The sequence below is a fragment of the Erinaceus europaeus genome, chromosome 9, assembly GCF_950295315.1.
Source record: "Erinaceus europaeus chromosome 9, mEriEur2.1, whole genome shotgun sequence".
Classification (NCBI taxonomy): Eukaryota; Metazoa; Chordata; class Mammalia; order Eulipotyphla; family Erinaceidae; genus Erinaceus; species Erinaceus europaeus.
Genome location: NC_080170.1, coordinates 80615083 through 80636725, shown reverse-complemented (window position 1 = coordinate 80636725; position 21643 = coordinate 80615083). Strand labels below are relative to the sequence as shown.

General features: G+C 40.9%; 1 protein-coding gene across 3 annotated transcripts in view; it reads left to right on the top strand.

Moving 5' to 3' along the window:
* Window positions 1-21643, top strand: part of EAF2 (ELL associated factor 2) — a 114088-nt gene that overhangs the window by 79906 nt on the left and 12539 nt on the right. For 2 of the 3 annotated variants that reach the window (XM_060198298.1, XM_007536529.3), the window contains exons 2-4: window positions 867-961; window positions 4355-4491; window positions 7102-7241. In XM_060198298.1, coding sequence (XP_060054281.1) covers window positions 867-961; window positions 4355-4491; window positions 7102-7241 — 372 coding nt within the window. Of the gene's footprint in view, window positions 1-866; window positions 962-4354; window positions 4492-7101; window positions 7242-21643 lie in introns of those variants that run through there. The other variant, XM_060198299.1, reaches the window with a different exon arrangement.

The following is a 21643-nucleotide window of genomic DNA, read 5'->3' as shown; positions in this document are numbered from 1 at the left end:
ACTACAGATCCACTTTTCCTGGAAGCCATTTCCCCCATTTTTGCCTTTCTTGTTTACCACTGTTGTTATTGATGTGGTTGTTGTTGGATAGGACAGAGAAATAGAGGAGGGGGAAGACAGAAAGGGCGAGAGAGAGATAGACACCTGCAGACCTGCTTCACCGCTTGTGAAGCGACCCTCCTGCAGATGGGGAGCCGAGGCCTGGAACCGGTATCCTTGTGCCAGTCCTTGTGCTTTGTTGGCTATTTGAAAAATAGTTTATCACTCTGAAACATGCCCACATTTTTTAAATCCAGCTACTGCTTCATCAGTTTCTGACAGGCTGTGGGTATGGATTGGCTTGCCAATGCCCATGTCCATCAGAGAAACAATTACAGAAGTCAGCACTCCCACCTTCTGCACCCCCACCCCAATTTTATTTTGTCTATACTTCTATTAGGGGATAAATGTTAGGAGAAGATGACCAGAGGGCTCTGAACTGCAACTTCATCAGGACCTGGAGAGAGAAGAAAAAAGGAAGGCCATTTGGAAGTAGTAATAGATGTAGGTGTGACTTAGCAAGGAAGACATATATATATATATATATATATATATATATATAGAGAGAGAGAGAGAGAGAGAGAGAGAGAGAGAGAGAGAGAGATAATAGTTAAGTCATATCTGCAACATTGGGAGAACTACTGTAGCTTCCAATGGAGGGAATGGGGATACAGAACTCTGTTGGTGGGAATGGTGTGGAAATATACTCCTTTTATCTTATAATTTTATAAATCAGTATTAAGTCACTAATAAAAATTTTAAAAAGAAATTAAAAAAAAATTTAATTAAAAAAATCAGCTTCTGTGTCCTTTTTTTTTTTTTTTTAGATGACTTCAAACCTGCATCTATTGATACCTCTTGTGAAGGAGACCTTGAAGTTGGAAAAGGTGAACAAGTGACAATAACACTGCCAAATATCGAAGTGAGTATTTCTGTATCTTTAAACTAAAAGAACCTTTTACTTTGCAGAATGTCCACTAATTAAATTTAAATGAAAATAATCACACAGTTCATGTAGTAGTAAGTTAAAGTGATGAATAGACACAAGTGCTTGATAGTATAAAGGGATCTGCATTGGGGTGAGAGTGTTTTGCAGACAACTATAATAGAGAGAGATGGGAAATTGTATCCATGTGTCAACAGCAACTATGCTACTGTCTATTAGCCCTCCCTCCAATAAAGTAAAAGAGAGAGAGAGAGAGAGACACAGGGGTGGTGGCAAGAAAACAGAAAAGCTTATTATAAACTATTTTAGGTAAGATAGATTTAAATACTTTATTTAAGAAGTTCTAAGGACTATCATAGTGAATAATTTAAAACAATTAGAAATCTAAACTAATATCTATTAATATTACAAACTAGATTTTATACTGTAAGTTAGGAATTATAACATATTTACCTTGCCTTCCAGTCCTAACCTATCGGTATATGACACACTTAGTTCAGTGCATATATTCTTATGCAAGGACCCAGGTTCAAGCCCCCAGTCCCCACCTGTATGGGGAAAGCTTCACAAGTGGTGAAGCAGTGTTGCAGGTGGTTCTCTATCTTCCTCTCTACCACTCTTTCCTCTCAATTTCTTTCTCTCTTATGAAAATGAAGTTAAAAATTTAGAAAAAAAAAGATTACACACACACAATTTTGTGCAAGCACATATATGGAATAAAATGTTCTTCCTCATAGTTTTAAAAGGTACCACAAAGTATATGCTGTTTTTATCTATTTTTCTTTTGATAGAGGATAAGATAGAGAAAGATAAAGAGGTAGACAGAGGAAAGAGGAGAAACACCCTCAGCACTGCACCAGTGCACATGACACTTCCCCTTGCAAGTCGAGGTAGGGGCTTGAACTCTGGCTTTTGCATATGGTAACATGTACACTCTACCAAGTACCCTACTACCCAGCCCCTAAGCAGATGCTATTTGAGCTTAGTTTTAAAGGACAAGTAGAATTTCTTTAGGTAGAAAGGGAGTCGAATATTCAGGACAATGGCTGGCAGAATAGCTCACTCAGATAGTGTGCTGCTTTGCCACGTGTGTAACACAAGTCCTAACCTCAACTGTATTAAAGAAAGCTTCAGTTCTATGGTTTCTTCCATACTCCTCCACCCCTGCTTCTCTGACTTGAAATTAATAAATTAGTTCTGGACAAAAGTAACATGATATGAAATATTTTAAGGGATAAATACCAACCACAAAGTTTGTAGAATAAATAAATTAATGCAGTCCATTACAAAATAGTGAAAATGATTGACAGGAGCCTCCACTGGAATAGTAGACTTGGGTCAGATGGTGAAAAGTCTTTATATTGTAATAAAGAAACTGTCTTTAACCCATAAGTAGTGGAGAACTATTGGGGTGCTTTATTTGACAGCTCGTTCCCCTATGTACAAATAATAGTCTTATATTGTATTTTGATCTTATGTTTCTCTAGTCTCTTTTATTCTGTAAAAATCTCCCTTTCTATGTCGCTGGTTTATTGGAAAAACCAGAGCATTTCAAATTACATTTGTCTAGTGTTATTTAACTTCTTCTTCTACCTTATATGTGCTGTAAACTGGTTATTATATTCATATTGGTGAGAGTTAGAATCTATGGTTTTTTAATATTTATTTATTTATTTTTTGTTACCCTTGTTTTTATTGTTGCAGTTATTATTGTTGTTGATGTCGTCATTGTTGGATAGGACAGAGAAATGGAGAGAGGAGGGGAAGACAGAGAGGGGGAGAGAAAGATAGACACCTGCAGACCTGCTTCACCACCTGTGAAGCAAACCCCCTGTAGGTGGGGAGCCGGGGCCTTGAACCGGGATCCTTATACCGGTCCTTGCGCTTTCCACTATGTGTGCTTAACCCACTGCGCTACCGCCCAACTCCCCCTCTTTGTGGCTTTTAACCAAGAATATTTTGTAGATTATGATGCATTATTTCTTTAAATATATATATATACTAATTAATGAATGAGAGAGGAGAGTATGAGAGAGAACCAGAGCATCACTCTGGCACATGCATTTCTGGGGTTGGAACTTGGGACCTCATGCTTGAAAGTCAACTGTTTTATCCATTGTCCCACCTACCAGACTTCTTCTGGATATTCTCTTTTATATGATATAAAGCATATAATGTCTGATTATTCCATCTTTATTGATACTTAATTTGTCAGTGGGTTTACTGATAGGCATTCCTCGACTCATTGACTTTCCTTAATCTGCATAGGTATATGCTACTTTAGAAAATACCAGATTAGTGCTGGTGAAATAGCTCACTTAGAGAAGTGTGTTGCTTTGCCACTTGCACAATCCAGGTTTAAGCCCATTGCTCACCACTATGAAGGAAACTTTGATGTGAAGGTCTCTTTCATTCTCTCCCTGCCTTTGGCTTCTTTGTCTCTACCTAAAAGATGTATATACATACCAGATTATAAAGGTTAAACTTACTGAGTGTAGATGAAGAAGAGGAGGATAGGAACTTTAATTCAGGACTTTTATTGACTTATTGGTAAAATGCACTTTTTTTTGTCTTTATAATGGAATTCCAATTAAATGTTACAGATCAATGAAATCTTTTTAAAAAATTTTTATTTATAAAAAGGAAACATTGACAAAACCACAAGATAAGAGGGGTACAGCTTTGCACAATTCCCACTACCAGATCTCCGTATACCAACCCTTCCACTGATAGCTTTCCTACTCTCTAACCCTCTGGGAGTATGGACACAAGATCCTTGTGGGATGCAGAAGGTTGAAGGTCTGGCTTCTGTAATTGCTTCCCCGCTGAACATGGGCATTAACAGGTCGATAGATCAATGAAATCTTTACTGACTTAGGACAAGTACTTCTTTCAATGATAGCAGCTTTGACATTTTTTAAAAATATTTATTTATTCCCTTTTGTTACCTTTGTTGTTTTATTGTTGTAGTTATTATTGATATTATTGTTGTTGGATAGGACAGAGAGACATGAAGAGAGGAGGGGAAGACAAAGAGGGGGAGAGAAAGATAGATACCTGAAGATTAGCTTCACCGCTTGTGAAGTGACTCCCCTGCAGGTGGGGAGCAGGGGGATTGAACTGGGATCCTTATGCCAGTCCTTGTGCTTTGTGCCACCTGCACTTAACCTGCTGCACTACCGCCCGACTTCCCAGCTTTGACATTTTAATCTGTCTTTTTTTTTTTTTAACTAAATTTCTTGTTAGAGTAGTAAATGTAGTTAGGTGACATGAAGTATAACATGTAGTGAGAAACACAAACCCAAAATGCCCCCCCCAACTAAATTTCTTTGATAAACTGTGAGTAATGATGATTAACTTTCTAAACAGGGCTCAACTACACCAGTTACTGTTTTCAAAGGTTCAAAGAAACCTTACTTAAAAGAATGCATTTTGATTATTAACCATGATACTGGAGAATGTCACCTAGAAAAACTCAGCAGCAACATCACTGTAAAAAAAACAAGGTATGTGGTTAATGAATAATTGAGTTTATCAACACATAAATTACTAAGGAGATATCAGTGAAAATTATTGAATTAAGTCACATTTTCATTTAAGAAGTGTCTCTGTAGAGTTTAAAATATTTGTCTTTTCTAAGTTTAAATTTTATAGAAAATTTTAGCTAAAGTTTATATAATTTCATCACATAATAAAAATTTATGTAAGACTAAACAAAAGACACATTTCCTATACAAATACTAACCTCAGGAATTTTAATTGAACTAACATCATCTCATTTAAAAAGTCATGAGAATATATTCATGTAAACCTATTGTTGAAACTAGGCAGTGCATTAAATGTCATGCATTATAAGGTAGGTACTAACTCTGAAAATGATACTACTATTATAGACAAAAATGGTCTAAGAAGTAAAGAAAAGAGGAGCCAGGTGGTGGCGCACCTGGTTGAATACACATGATGCAATGTGATTGCTTCCTTCAGTTCCATTTCCTCAGATTCATCATTTGTGTATAGCAACATCACAGACTTATGTTTGTTGATTTTGTACTTTACTGAATTTACTGAATTTTTTACTTTACTGAATTTACTGATGATTTCTAGAATTTTTTTTGTGTGTGTGTGTGTGGAGTCTTTGGGCTTCTCTAAGTACCTTATCATGTCATCTACTATGTAGAATAGATATCATCAGAGTGGAATTCTTGTCTGATTTCAGTTTTTGGTTTTTTTTTTTTTTTTTGCCTCAAGGGTTATTGATGGGGCTTGGTGCCAGCACCATGAATCCACTGCTCCTGGAGGCTATTTTTCCCCCCTTTTTGTTGCCCTTGTTGTTTTATCTTTGTTGTGGTTATTACTATTGTTGTTATTGATGTCATTATTGTTGGATAGGACAGAGAGAAATGGAGAGAGGAAGGGAAAACAGAGCTCTAGGGGGAGAGAAAGATAGACACCTGCAGACCTGCTTCACTGCCTATGAAGCCAACCCCCTGCAGGTAGGGAGCCGGGGGCTCGAATCGGGATCTTAAGCTGGTCCTTGTGCTTCACACCATATGCGCTTAACCCACTGCACTACCGCCCAACCACCCTGATTCCAGATTTTACAGCAAAAGTTTTCAGTTTTTTCCATTGAGGATGTTAGTAACCATGTGTTGTAATCTAAGTCCTTATTATGTTGAATTTTCCTTCTATTCCTAATTTGTTAAGGGTCTTAGTCATAAGTGGATGTTGGACTTTATCAGATGCTTTTTCAACATCAATTGATATAACCATGTGATTTTTTATCTTTCTTTTTGTTGTGTTATATTACACTGATTGATTTATAAATGTTGAATCATCCCTATGCCCCAGGGATGAATCTGATTTGCTTTCAGCAGATTGTTCACATAATAAATAGGTTGTGGGATTCAATTTGCCAAGTTTTTGTTCATGATCTATATGCATCGGTGTTCATTGGAGTTTGGATCTATAGTTTTTTGTTTGTTTGTTTGGTTTTTTGTAGAGTCCTTTCTTGCTTTGAGAATCAGAGTATTAGTCTTATAGAATATGTTTGGGATCATCTGCCCAGGGAAGTCTGGTTTACACCACTGTTTCCTGGAGCCTCGCTTCCCCAGAACCCTGCCCCATTAAGGAAATAGAGAGAGACAGGCTGGGAGCATGGATCAACTTGCCAATGCTCATGTTCAGCAGGGAAACAATTACAGAAGCCAGACCTTCCACTCTCTGCACCCCATAATGACCCTGGGTCCATACTCCCAGAGGGATAAAGAATAGGAAGGCTATCAGGAGAATGGAGGGGATACAGAGTTCTGGTGGCGGGAATTGTGTGGAGTTGTACCCCTTTTAGCCTATGGTTTTTGTCAGTGTTTCCTTTTTATAAATAAAAATTAAAAAAAAAAGAGTAAAGAAAAATACACCAAAAAAAAAAAAGAATATGTTTGGGAGTGCTTACTTTATTTCAACTTTTTGGAAGAGTTTGAGAAGCATGGTTATTGTCCTGTGAAAGTCTTATAGAGCTCTGTATAGCCCTCTGTACATGGGATTTTATTCTAGGGAAAGACTTTTAATTATTGCTTCACAGAAATTATAATTTTAGAACTTGGAGAATATATTATATTCGTACTGATGTATAATTTCATTTTATTTCTGTATTTTATGAATATTGTTATCTCTTTAATTTTGAATACTTGTTTCTTTCAATGGACCTGTGTATATGCCATATATATATATATATATATATATATATATATATATATATATATATATATATATATATCAGGACTTAAATGTTTGTTAAGTAATGGATCAAACCTATGTTTTCATCCTAAAATACTGTTTTAAAGACATCTAGGTAAAAGAATAAGTGATAAATTTTAGTAACTTTTTAGGTTAATATCGCTCTTACTATTGTCAATTTTCTAAATTGATTCAACATTGGGTTAGAATACTATACATTTCTAAGGATGTAGATTTTCATTTCTATATGCATATAAAACTGATTTATCTTTTTTGTCTTTTTCTTTTTCCTCGCTTACATTTTTCTTTTAATTTTTCTATCTTTCTTTTTTTGGTACCTACTTTTGGACCTATTTTTTTACCTTTAGTATTATTAATTACAGAGTTGAAGGAAGCAGTAAAATCCAGTGTCGTATAGAGCAACAGCAAATGCGGAATCCAGCCAGAACTCTCAGTTTTGTAAAATATTCTCCATCTGAAGACAAGATGTCTCCACCATCTCTGATGGATGATATTGAAAGAGGTAAAATATAAGTGTATGTCATGTTCCTTTACAAGAAATTGCTAAGAAATGTTAACTGAAATTTTTCATCTTATTTAACTGAGGAACTGTTTTTCTTTTTCTTTTTTTTTTACTCATTTTATTTTATTTTATTTTTTATTATTAATTTCATATTGATTTATAAAATTATGAGCTAATGGGTATAATTCCATACCATTTCTACCACCAGAGTTCTGTGTCTCCATTCTATCCATTGGAAACTGTAGTAATTTTCCAAGGTCACAGATACAGGTTGACTATTATTTCTATAATTATATTTATATGTTTTTGCCCACTTTTTCTATGGTCTGGCATTCTCTTCCTTTCTAAGTTACATTAATACCTATTGCTACCCCCCCCCCCCCATTCTCTCTTTGGGTCCTGATGGAATTGGATTTCTGAACCCTCTGGTCATCTTCCCCTGCAACATTTCTCCCCCTCTAAGAGTGTGGACCAAAATTATTTTGGGGGTGGGAGGTCTGGCTTCTGTAATTGCTTCTTTGCTGGACATGGACTTTGGCAGCTCATTGCATACCCCCAGTCTGTTTCTATCTTTCCCTGGTGGGGTAGGGATCTGAAGAGGTGAGGTAAACAGGAACCAAAAAGTAGGAATAGAGCAGGTCAGGACAGGAATCTTAGGGTAGAATGAAGCTAGGAAGTCTATTTTAGGTATGTTCCTAGGGACCCATGATTTTAGTAATATTTGCTTGAGCTTGATAGCTGACGTGCAGGTGGACTAAAAATATTATCTGGAAAGATGGTATAAAAATTGAGAATAGGTCTGGAATGCTGGATTAGGACAGGAAGTAGCTCCCAAACTCAAAGAAAGTTTATAGACATAATTAACGGTTTATCCCATCAATCTGACCTAGGGCCCATATATATTCATATTTAGCACAGGAGCTTGTGTAACCTCCAAGTCCCTGCCAGTCTGAGTTCACAGTCCATGGAACATTCTAGGCTGCACTCATTTCAGGATCAGTCTTCCTTGAGTGGTATAGTAGGATAACCCAGCCAGCCTTTGCAGAATGGGGCAGTCCCTACCATGCTGCTTTATAGTGAGGGCAAGGTCCTGGAAAGGCCCATGAGAGGTCTAGGGCCACCATTTCTGTGTGGGAATCCAAGGATTCTCTTACGAGGCCCCCAGATGATGAGATGGCCTGGTATTGACCAAGAAGGTCATCATTAAGTGAGCCAATTTATTGCCTTTTTACAGCTTTTGTAGTCCTTTCTTTATCTGATGAGCTTGGACTTTCTCCTAGTTGCTAAAGCGTTGAGTGTCATTCATTGTATCCAAACTGCTATTAAGTTTATGGGGTCTGGCTTCAAGTTAGGGAGGAAATACACCTAAGGTTTTAGTGAGGCCTAAGTTAATCTTAAGTTTTACTGCATTTACTTGCTTGATGATTCTAATAAAGTTTGTCATAGGGACAATAATTCTCCTTTAGTTGATATATATATTTGCCAGTATATCTCCTTCTTATTGTATATAGTGTTTCTTCTAAATATTATCAAGGGGACAATAATGCTGATGTTGTCAGAAGAGATTAGGAGATATATCTTGCTTACTTACTTTTTTAAATATTTATTTATTTATTCTCTTTTGTTACCCTTGTTGTTTTATTGCTGAAGTTGTTGTTGTTGTTGTTGGATAGGACAGAGAGAAATGGAGAGAGCAGGGGAAGACAGAGAAGGGGAGAGAAAGACAGACACCTGCAGACCTTCTTCACCACTTGTGAAGCTACTCCCCTGCAGGTGGGGAGCTGGGGGCTTGAACTGGGATCCTTATGCCTGTCCTTGCACTTTGCGCCAACTGTGCTTAACCCGCTGCGCTACCACCCAACTCCCGCTTACTTTCTTTTGTGTAATTAGTTGAACAGAAAGAGTATTGAGGGAAGTGACTTAGAGGGTATGAGATGTGAGTGTCTAGGCCAAAGTAGTAAATATTTGATTAGACAATTTATGGTGCCTTCTTTAGGCCTTTCTACTTGCTTGCCAAGCTTATTACGTCTAAATCTAATCATGGCAGACTATTAAACACTTTTACTTTGGAAGGCAGCTATGCTCACCACGATACCACCAATGCCTTCACACTTTTACTTTAAAGTATGTAGTTGTCCCTGTTTTATTTTTCATCAGAGTACTGCTCAGCTCTAGCTTATGGTAATGCTGAGTATTGAATCTGGGAATTTTGGTGCCTCAGGCATGAAAGTCTTTTTTTTTTTATTTTTTTTTATATTTATTTATTCCCTTTTATTGCCCTTGTTGTTTTATTGTTATAGTTATTATTTTTGTTATTGATGTTGTTGTTGGATAGGACAGAGAGAAACCGAGAGAGGAGGGTAAGACAAAGAGGGGGAGAGAAAGACAGACACCTGCAGACCTGCTTCACCGCTTGTGAAGCGACTCCCCTGCAGGTGGGGAGCCGGGGGCTCGAACCAGGATCCTCATGCAGGTCCTTGCGCTTGGCGCTATGTGCGCTTAACCTGCTGTGCTATCACCCGACTCCCAGGCATGAAAGTCTTTTGCATAATTACCATGTTACCCTCCAAACCTCTAACTATAAACTTTTTTTGTTGTTGTTTTTGCTTTCTTTTTTATTTTTAATTTTATTTTTATTAGTGATTTGCAAAACTACAAAATAATGGGTACAATTACAGACAGTTATCACTTTCAGAGTTTGGTGTCCCTGTTCCTCTATTGCAAACTGCAGTGGTTTCTCCCAAGGTCATAGATAATGGGTTGACTCTTATTTCTACAACTATCTATCTATCTATATTTTTTCCCGTTTTTTTCTATGGTCTTGCCTTCCCTTCCATTTTAGTTAGAGGTACACCTATTACTATTTCCGAATGTCTTATTTTTTTCTCTTCTCTCTCTGGGTCCTGATGTAATTGGGTTTCAGAGCCCTCTAGTCATCTTCCTGTATATTTCTCTCCCTCTAGGAGTATTGACTAAAATTCTCTTTGGGGTGCAGAAGGTAGGAGGTCTGGCTTCTGTGATTGCTTTTCTGCTGGATATGGGTGTTGGCAGGTTGATCTATACTCTCAGTCTGTTTCTGTCTTTCCCTAGTGGGGTCGGGCTCTAGATAGATGAGATTATGGGGCACTCTGGTGAGGTCTTCCGTCCATGGAGTTCATAATGCAATCACAGTAGCACTTAATGTCTAAAAGGCAGTCAGTTATGATGGAGAACAAAATGTTTTCTGGTTTTTTTAAATTAACTTTTATTGAGAGGATAATTTTGTGATATTGTAAAGGAAGACTTAGAAGTGAAAAATCTAATGCTTATATCATCTAGGCTTGTGCTTTAAGGTATTAAGTATCATTTTAAAAATAATATATATGTATTTTCTTTATTCATTTAATAATGATCAACAAGTCCATTGGGTAAGAGGGGTACAATTTCACACAATTCCCAGCACCAGATTTTTGTATCCTATCCCCTCCACTGGAAGCTTTCTTATTCTTTTTTTAAAATCTTTTATTTATAAAAGGAAACACTGACAAAAACCATAGGATAAGAGGAGTACAACTCCACACAGTTCCCACCACCGGAACTCTGTATCCCATCCCCTCCCCTGATAGCTTCCCTATTCTTTATCCCTTTGGGAGTATGGATCCAGGGTCATTATGGGGTGCAGAAGGTGCAAGGTCTGGCTTCTGTAATTGCTTCCCCGCTGAACATGGGCATTAACAGGTCAATCCATACTCCCAGCCTGTCTCTCTCTTTTCTTAGTGGGGCAGGGATCTGGGGAATTGGGGCTTCAGGACACATTGGTGGGGTCATCAGCCCAAGAATTCCAGTTGGCATCATGTTAACATCTGGAACTTGCTGGATGAAAAAAGAGTTAACATATAAAGCCAGACAAATTGTTGACTAATCATGAACCTAAAGGCTGGAATATTGCCAATTAAGATTTGGGGTCTCTGTTTTGGAGATAGCTTTCTTATTCTTTATCCCTCTAGGAGTATGGACCCAGGATCATTATGGGGTGCAGAAGGTGAAAGGTCTGGCCTCTGTAATTGCTTCTCTGCATGGGCCTTGACAGGTCGATCCATATTCCCAGCCTGTTTCCATCTTTCCCTGATGGGACAAGACTCTGGAGAGGTGGGGTTCCAGGAGACACTGGTGAGGACATCTGCCCAGGGAAGTCAGGTTGGCATCCTGGTAGCATCTGCAACTTGGTGGCTTAAAAGCATTCAGATATAAAGCAGAACGATTTGTTTAATAGTCAGGAACCTAAAGGTATGAATATAGCAGATGAGATTTGGGGTCTTCATTTTGGAAAAAGTTAGGAAATCTATTTTAGGTGTATTTAGGTGTATTTTAGGGGGCCCGGGACTTTACTAATTTTTGCCTGAGCCTGACAGCCGACATGCAGATGAGCTGAAAGTATTGTTTGGGAAGATGGTGTCAGAGTTGGGAATCATACTAGAAAGCTGGATCAGGGAAGAGAGTAGCTATCAAATATGGGAAAAGTATAAAAATATTGTTTAACTGCAAGCCCCATCCATATGCTCTGGAGCCCATATTCAGCACAGGAGACTGTGTAACCTCTGCATCCCTGTAGGTCTGAGTTCACATTCCATGGTCTAGTCATAGCTAGGAACATTCTAGGCTGCACTCATTGCAGAGTATGTTGATCAAGCCTCCCTTTGGAGAGTAGGGCCATCGCCACCATTTTTTTTTAATTGTTCTTTTTTTTTTAAATTTTTTATTTAAGAAAGGATTAATGAACAAAACCATAAGGTAGGAGGGGTACAACTCCACACAATTCCCACCACCCAATCTCCATAACCCACCCCCTCCCCTGATAGCTTTCCCATTCTCTAGCCCTCTGGGAGCATGGACCCAGGGATCACCACCATTTTTGTTCCACATTGATGGCAATGTCCTGGAGAGACTCTCAGACGGGTCCACAATGCTGTTCCTGATGGAGATGACCATCAATGGTGGAAAGAAGGATCTGTTAGAGGTCTAGGCCCATCATATCTATGTGGGAATATATGGATTCCCTGACTAGAGCCCCAGATGATGGGGTGGCCTGGTAGTGACCAAAAGAGCCATCATTAAAGTATGCCAGTCTGTTGCCATTATCCAGCTTTTGTAGTCCTTATTTTACTTGACAAGGGTTAGTCTTAGATTGAGGGAAGTGAAAAGGAAATGGGTAAGGAGGATATCTAGTTCTAAGTAAAAACTATTTGATTAAATATACTTTAATGGTATCTTTCTTAGGTCTTTCTACTTGCTTGCTGCACTTATTGAGTCACTGCAAACTCTTGTGTACTTTTATTTTAAGGGATACATTATCCCCTAACTTATGGATACATGTGCACATGGGCTCTATCTCATGGGCTCTGGTCTATATTTAGGTTCTGTGGCTTTTTTAGGAAGTATTCCACCCAAAATGGAATTAAGGAGTCCTATAAGCTAGTAAAGGTTTCACCATAGTCCTGGAGCTGAAGGGTTGATATTCCATACATGGTGTCTCTGGACATTGTCTAAAGTGAAACATGTTGGTGGTACTGGTAGCAGTGATTTGGATGAGATCAGTAGATGCAGTATCAAATATAGATCAAGAGAAGCATGAAGAAAAACAAACCATGCCCCTGGAGTTCTGGGACTGGGAGAAATATGGGTTTTATAGAGAATATATATATTCTTAACCTCCCCTCATAACAACAGTAAAGCCACTGGAACATGCAACAATCTACACAGAAATAGGTGTCCAGAGCAAAGGGGTACACAAATCTTTATTATAGGATGGGGGGGAGGTTTGGTTCAGACCACGTGGAGCCAGCCGGCAATGGCCGACCATGGGGGGAGAGCAGGGAGCGAGACCTCAGAGAGGGAGAGCCGAGAGCCCAGAGAGAGAGAGAGGGGAGGGGTGAGGGGGCTTTTTATTGGGCGACAACCAGGGGTGCCGTGTAGGGCCAGGATTGGTTGAAAGGGGGCACTCTAGGATTTTGCGGGGCATAGAAAAACCTGGGGGCGGAGACTGCATCAGAATAACTCCTCAGCAACATCTCCTCCTATCCCTTTATATCTAAATGGACACAGTAAAGAAAAATGGAATGGAGCAGGCTTAAATGTTTTAGAGGAATGCCATGCTCAGGTGGGAAGATGTAGGACTTTCTGTGGAGGAGGGAAGGCTTAAATGGCTGCGAACCTTGTGAGATTTATGTGTCCTCCTGTGCTCAACCCCTCTTTAGAGAGAGAGACTTACCTGGAGAGACTCATCTCATAGGTTTAAGCGCAGCCTGCTCAACCATCTCTTCACAATATCTCTACATCTTTTCTATCTTTCTATCTAGTGATTGCATAAGATGTACAAAGTCTATAAAAGACTATCATGGGGCAGAAACCTTTTGGGCATAAGCCTAAATGATATAACAAAATAGGAAGGGACAAGTAGGGGAGTAGTAAAAGCCAGTGTGGTGTGAAGGGAAGGATTGGTGTGTAAAGGATCATTCCCTGCTTGGGTGGGTAAAGGGGCAAGGGTACATAATGAGGGGGAGGCGGGAGGCATGACCCACCAAACAGAGGGGCTATTTGGCATTGTATAGTCCTCAAGGCAACAGTCTGTAAAGTCTATGAATTACTCAGGATCAGTCTATGAAAAACCAGCAGTGTGAAGGGAAATAAGCTGCTTCAAAATTGTGTAAAATGTATATAGGATATGTCAGAAAAGTCCGATACAAGTCTCAGTCCGAAGTAGATGGCTAGGGGAAGAATTGGCAGGAGATGCAACGCTGCATGAGGGAGGTCAGGCGCTGGAATGTTGCTTTTCTGTAGATAGCTAGCTGGAACTGCCAAAACGTGACAAGCAGGTCAGAAGCAGGAACGGTAACCAGGCATGAAGAAAGTTCTGTCCTTGGAGTCTGATCGCGTTGAGTGACATCTAGGGTTTCGGGGGATGTGCCACGGTAGTCGTGCCATCTAGTGGGTGACGTCAGGGTGTGCAGGGGTTCAGATGGTTTTTCCGGGATTCCTGTGAAAGAAACACAAACAATCTGCTTCTCGTGGTTAATTTGAACTTGTAACAAGTTATAGGTTTGTTATAGTTGATACCTCGATGATTATAATTGGTTTAGAATCTCTTTATGATTTTATTTAAAGGTCATCTAATGTGACCTCCTGTAGCAGCCTCTACTGCAGGATCTTGAGACCAATTTTAGCTAAAATATGTATTTTAAACAGACTCAAATTGCTTAGAGAGTTAACACATATTCGTGACAATGATTTCAATGTTTACAGTGCCAGATTGATGCCAGATCTGTTGTGGATTAATTTCCACAAGATAGTTTACAGGGCACCTTTGGGGGCCCTTCAAAGGTGTCCTGTATATAAAATTTATATAGTTTAGTTTAGGGAATGAATAGTCACGTTGAACATTTAGACTTTTACCTAAATAGTAAGTTACCTTAACAAATTAATTTTTACCTAATCTGGTAAAAGTGTAGCTGTAGGGTTACACTTTTGACCGTTAAGTTAGTGTTACCAAACTTGAGACATACCCATAAACATTTAGTTATAACAAACTGGAGGAAAAAGAACTTTTGTTATAAAAACACATTATTTAAAAACAAATTTAAATCTGTCATTAGTCACACATTTTAAGACTAAACACTTACATATATACCAAAACTATATATAAAATTCAAAAGAGGGAGAAAGAAAAAAAATTTTGGAATGTTTCTGGACGTCTCTAGAAACTTTGGCTGCGTCCAGCATTTTTATATAAGGCCAATTACCTTTTAGAGTACTCCAAGCAGATGGGTCATGCAAAAAAAAAAAGTTTTTTTTTTGTCATTCAACACACTCACAAAAACAACTGGCCAGTTATAACATAAGACATACAGGGAAAGGGTAGGAGAGAGGTCTCTGTGAGCCAGATTTTGTAGGTTCTGCCATGTCGTATTACGGGTCCTGGGATGTATCCTGCATCTGGTCCTCTTGTAGTATTTCTTGTTCTTCAGGAATAACAGCGCCATCCTGCGGGTATTGTCAGACATGGCGGGCAGGAACCCAGACAGGTTTAGAGAAATTTTGAGGGAAAATGCATGCGAAACCGTTTCCCATGGTCAATAATGGGTCAGGCCCTTTCCAAATTTTATCGAGTGGGTCTCTCCATTTGACCTTAATAGATGGGAGGGTAGATGGTGTTTGCCAGTGAAGAATAATAGGGGGTAAGGCCGAGTTATTGTAAATATTAAAGAGATTTAACGTAGTTAAGGCTTTTGCTAGCTGGATATTGGGGGGATATGTTCCTCCTTTATCTTTATTTAGTTGAGCCTTCAGAGTTTGATGGGCCCTCTCGACAATGCCTTGTCCCTGTGGATTGTAGGGAATGCCCGTGGTATGAGTAATATTCCAGAGGGAACAAAAATCTTTAAATTGTTTGCTTGTAAACATAGGTGCATTGTCTGTTTTCAAAAATAATGGGACCCCCATAACGGCAAAACAAGAGAGCATATGGCTTACAAGCTTTTTAGCACTTTCTCCTGTCTGAGCTGTAGCCCACATAAATTTAGAAAAGGTATCAATTGAGACAAACACATATTTTTGTTTGCCAAAGTTTGGTATGTGGGTGACATCAATTTGCCAAATAGCATTAGCTTTTAAACCTCGGGGGTTAACCCCAAGAGTCTGGATAGCAGGTGTCTTTATGAGGCGATTTGAATCAAGAGAGGGGAAAGTGGGTTGTCATCAATTTTCACATACGAACGAGCAAGCCATGGACGTAAGTTAACAGTATACACACTGTCAGAAAAAAGGTTGAAGGATTCTGGTACAGCTTTTAGTGCAAGAAGAACAGTATAAAGTTCTTTGTACTGAGGGGAATTATCAGGAAGCTCAGTAAAGAGAGGTTTAGGAGATTGTTTGTCTGGGTAATGTATAAGGGAAGCAGCTCCCCTTTTTCCGCCATCAGTAAAGATTGTAGGAGCAGAGGGAATGGGATCCCGAGAGAAAAGTTTAGGTGCTAGTAGAGGCAGAAGAGGTAAAGAAGCTATCAATTTATTAGAAGGAAAATGGTTATCTATTTGTCCTGGAAACCCCACGAAGCTTATGGCAAAGCGGGAATGATGGCGTATAAGCCACTCTGTATCTGTGAGAGAAAAGGGCAGAATGATTAAATCCGGTTCTTTCCCTAAGACCTGCACAGACCTATTTCTCCCTTGGCGAACCATGAATGCTAACGCATCTATCTCAGTGAGGAGTCTTGGAGCTCCTCCTACTGGCGTGGGAAGCCATTCGAGAACCCCATGGTCTTGCCACAGTGCCCCTACTACTGTGGGGGTGGAGTTGAAGATTAGAAGGTTTACCGGAGAGGAGGGGGAGAATCGAACAAGGTGCATGTCCTGGAGGGCCTGGTTAACCCTTTCCAGTGCCAAGGAGGCCTCAGGAGTTAACTTACATTTTGAAGAGGGCTGTTTGTTTCCTTTCAACAGGTCAAACAGTGGTTGGAGGCAGCTTGTGGGCAGATAGAGATACTGCCTAAGCCAATTTAAATTTCCTAGAAAACTTTGTAAAGAAGCAAGAGTAAGGTTAGAAGGGAAGGTAACATTAGGTTTTAAGGGACGAATTTGCGTTAGAGAAATCTCTGAACCTAGGAAGGATATTGGAGGGATTAGCTGTATCTTCTCAGGGGCTACATTAAGGCCGCTTTTCTTTAATGCAGGAATGAGAAAATCACGTAAGGCATAGAGATCTGTATCTGATTTTCCCCATATTAAAATATCATCTGTATAATGAAAAATATTAAGGCCCTTATGAATATATGGGACAAGTGCAGATTTAACAGCCTCCTGACAAATTGTAGGACTATTGGCCATACCCTGGGGCAGCACCACCCATTCAAATCTATCAGCAGGGCTGGCGTTATTAATAGACGGAACAGAGAAGGCAAAACGTTTACAATCTCGCGGATGCAAGGGGATAGAGAAAAAACAATCTTGTGTATCAATAGCTATGATTGGAATTCCCGTGGGAATTGCAGAAGCAAGAGGCAAACCCCTTTGGGGGGAGCCCCAGACCTGCATGGTTTTATTTACTGCATGGAGATCTTGAAGGAGGCGCCATTTTCCCCAGCGCTTTTTAATCACAAAGACAGGAGTATTCCATGGGCTTCAAGAATGACGAATGTGTCCCAAGGACAACTGCTCTCGGACGAGCTCTTTTAAAATTTTTAGCTTATCCCTAGGTAAAGGCCACTGTTCCACCCAGACAGGCTCATTAGAAAGCCAGCTTAAGCGGGGTGTTTGGCTACGAACAGTGGCATTTAGTATTGGGGGTGCTGAATAGACCTGGTATCGCGGGAATGAGTTTTACGCTCTGCAGAGGCGTCTGTGGATATCCTAACATTAAGACATTCCAGAAGATCCCTGCCCAGTAAGATGGTGCTAATATTAGCTACCAAAGGGCGGAAGTGTCCGGTAGAACCTTCTGGGTCTTCCCACATAAGCGAGTCTCGTGTGCAAAATGCTCTCGTCATCCCTCCTATTCCATGTAAACTGGGTCCAGGGATGAGTTCCCAATCTTGGGGAACCTCTTCTTGCCTTAAAATCGTCTTTGCTGCCCCCGTGTCAATCAAAAATTTAAAAGGAATATTGCCAATCTTTACTGTCATAGAAGGGTGACCTTGTTCTAAAACAGGAGTGGTCCACAAAATCTCAGGCCCCGAATTTGTACCATTCAGGGGCAAACCATCTTTATGAAATTGGGACCAACAATCTCTCTTCCAATGAAACCCCTTACGACATTTTGGACAAACAGTACGTGGTCTCTGGCTCCCTGACTGAAAGCGCAGTTGCTCTGGCTGGAGGCGTGGTTTCCCTGACTGGAGGCGTGGTCGCAACTTATCAGGATATTGGTTACGCCAATGTCCTTGGCGACCGCACTGAAAGCAGGCTCCATTTTGCTTACGTGGGGCAACTGCATAGACCTGCGTCGTAGCGGGTGCCCCATAATTGCCTGATGTAAGTTCCTGTGTCGCTAGAATCCAATTATCTGGGTGTAGGTGTTTAAGATAAGGCATACCTGACGGAATTGTGGTGTCATGCCTTCCCAGACAATAGAGCACAGGAGTAGTTTGCGGACGTCAGGATTATAAACCTTTCTCTCTAAGCTTCTCTTCACCCTTGAGATGAAGCTCGCCAATGACTCATCAGAGCCTTGGTGAAAAGAGTTAATGGGAACTGATGGATCTACATCAGGTGTGGTCACCCTTTCCCATGCTTGTGTTGCACAGATGCGTACCTGTTCAAAATAACCGGTTGGAAACCTGGCTTCTGCCTGCTGAGCTCCAGATTCATAAGCTCCTGCTCCAAACAAGGCATCAGAATTCCATTCTACCTGTTTGTTACTATTTTCCTGCGATTGTCTAGAGCACTCATCGCAGAATCATGCCTGCCACTGAAGATAGAGTGGGTCTGGGAGTGCAGCACGAGCCAGATCTTTCCAGTCTTGTGGTGTATTTAAATGCTGGTAAAAGCTCCTCAAGACGGACTTGGTCTATGGAGAATGCATCCCGTCCTCCCTGACTGCTTGTCTGAGTGTTCCAAGTGCTTTAGAGGAATATGGCTGCCACGGCTGAGGGTTTTGTTTAGAAGGGGCCAAGTTTACCGGGAATGTGTGGATTTGGTCTGATGGCGCGGGAGAGGGAGCTACAGAAGTGGAAAGTGCCGTAGAAACTGCTGTAGTGGCTGCAGGGGAGACTAAACGCATATCTACGGGGACAGAGCTCCCGGGGTGGACTGCACATTGTTTAAAATCCTTAAATGCTGAAAAAATATCCTTTAGCTCTCGTATCTCAGCCACTAGGTCCCTTAATGGTGACGTATCAACAGGGGGCGGGGTCAGGGATGAGGAAGCCTCAGGAAGAGCTGAAACCGCGGCGGCAGGGGCCGGGGGTGGGGTCAGGAAAATGGAAGCTGCAGGCGGAGCTGAAACCGGAATGGCAGGGGCGGGGGGGGGGGGTTCAGGAACGCAGAAGCTGCAGATGGAGCTGAAACCGGAATGGCAGGGGCAGGGGGGAGGGTTCAGGAACGCAGAAGCTGCAGGTGGAGCTGAAACCTGAATGGCAGGGGCGGGGGGGGGGGGTCAGGAACGCAGAAGCTGCAGGCGGAGCTGAAACCTGAATGGCAGGGGCGGGGGGGGGGTCAGGAACGCAGAAGCTGCAGGCGGAGCTGAAACCGCGGCGGCAGGGGCCGGGGGCGGAGCTGAAACCAGGGCGGCAGGGGCCGGGGGCGGAGCTGAAACCGGGGAGGCAGGGGCCTGGGGCGGGGTCAGAGGAGGAGCGTCCGAACACGTGTGCGTGTCTGTGGGAACGGAATTCTTGGGATTAGCCACTGATCGCTTAGGATGTCTAAGTCTTAAGCACATGTGATTTAACTCTCGTACCTCAGCCTCAAGGTCACTTATCCTTATGGCATACCACGTTTTACGTATCTTGAAAGTGGTGACCACAGTTAAAAAAATCCAAGGGGTAGCGAAAATTAAACCGTTTATGACAGCGCGAATCTGTCCCAGGTCAAGAGATAATGACTGGGACATCTCCTCATAAAACGAGAAATTTCCCATGGTGGAGGGGAACGCAGGGCCACAGAAGTGGGCGAATGCCACTTACCTGTGTCTGGGCGGTTTCGGAGACCTCAGGCTGGGCGTGGTGTGGGTACGGAACACGATGGGCGCCAGATGTTGTTGAGGTGGTCTGGTGTCGGGCTGCACCGCGGAGAAGAGAGCGGACGTCCAGAGCAAAGGGGTACACAAATCTTTATTATAGGATGGGGGGGAGGTTTGGTTCAGACCACGTGGAGCCAGCCGGCAATGGCCGACCACGGGGGGGAGAGCAGGGAGCGAGACCTCAGAGAGGGAGAGCCGAGAGCCCAGAGAGAGAGAGAGGGGAGGGGTGAGGGGGCTTTTTATTGGGCGACAACCAGGGGTGCCGTGTAGGGCCAGGATTGGTTGAAAGGGGGCACTCTAGGATTTTGCGGGGCATAGAAAAACCTGGGGGCGGAGACTGCATCAGAATAACTCCTCAGCAACAGTGTCTCTGGACATTGTCTCAAGTGAAACATGTTGGTGGTACTGGTAGCAGTGATTTGGATGAGATCAGTAGATGCAGTATCAAATATAGATCAAGAGAAGCATGAAAAAAAACAAACCATGCCCCAGGAGTTCTGGGACTGGGAGAAATATGGGTTTTATAGAGAATATATATATTCTTAACCTCCCCTCATAACAACAGTAAAGCCACTGGAACATGCAACAATCTACACAGAAATAGGTGTGACCCCAGACAAACAAGCTTCTACAGAAGGAGATAAAAGATGAGCATTTGGATGATGAGGACAAAGAGAGATGTCATCCTCCAAGAAAGAAACCCCTCTGCTTGACAACAGTCTATAAATGGAAGAACTGTACAGTGAGGAAATTTAATCTGGGGAGCAGGGAGGTAGATTTACCAGGTCCCCAACACCTCAATCATATTATAATCCTATACTTACAGCAATATAACCAAAGGCAAGAAACTTAAAGCAGACATTTTAAATTATTGCTATTGTATTCTTTAAGTCTGTTATTTCATATTTTTTTCTGTCCTTGTGATTCTCATTTTGTTTACTGTTTGTCTTATTTTAGTTAACATTGTTAAAAACTATTGCTTAAAACTCTTCTTTAAGTTACTTAGTTCTCTTACATATAAGTCTTTCCCCCAATTTTTTGTTCCATTTCACCACTTGTGACAAATTCTCTTTATTTAAGATTATATATTAACTTTTGTGTTGACTTAAGTAGATGTTTTTCCTTACCTTCATTTGTGTATGTCAAGATTATAGGGTGCAGGTTATAATCCTAGGTTATTTACCCAGGGTACTGTGATGTCTGATACTCTGTTTACTAACATGTTGGCACCTGTTTAGATGAATGGAACTCCATTGCTAAGACAGCAAGATGCTAAAGCAGCAAAGACTAGAGAAGTTGCTATTAAACAGTGCCCATTTTTTCTATGGTCCTACCTCCTCTCTCTCCCCCCCCCCCCCTTTATCTGACGAGCTTAGACTTTCTCTCAGTTGTTAAAGCACTGAGTGCCATTTGTTGTATCCAAACTGGTATTAGGCTTATGGAGTGTGGCCTCAAGTTAGGGAGGAAATAGAACTTGGGCTTTAGTGTGGTCTAAGTTAACCTTAAGTTTTACTGCATTTACTTGTTTGATGATTCTAATAAAAGTTGTCATTGGGACAATAACTGTCCTTCAGTTGATTTATATATTTCTTGACCAATTATATATACTGCTTTTCCTAAAGATTATCAAGGGATGACAATAATGGTGATGCTGTCAGAAGAGATTGGGAGATATATCTTACATTCTTTTGTGTAGT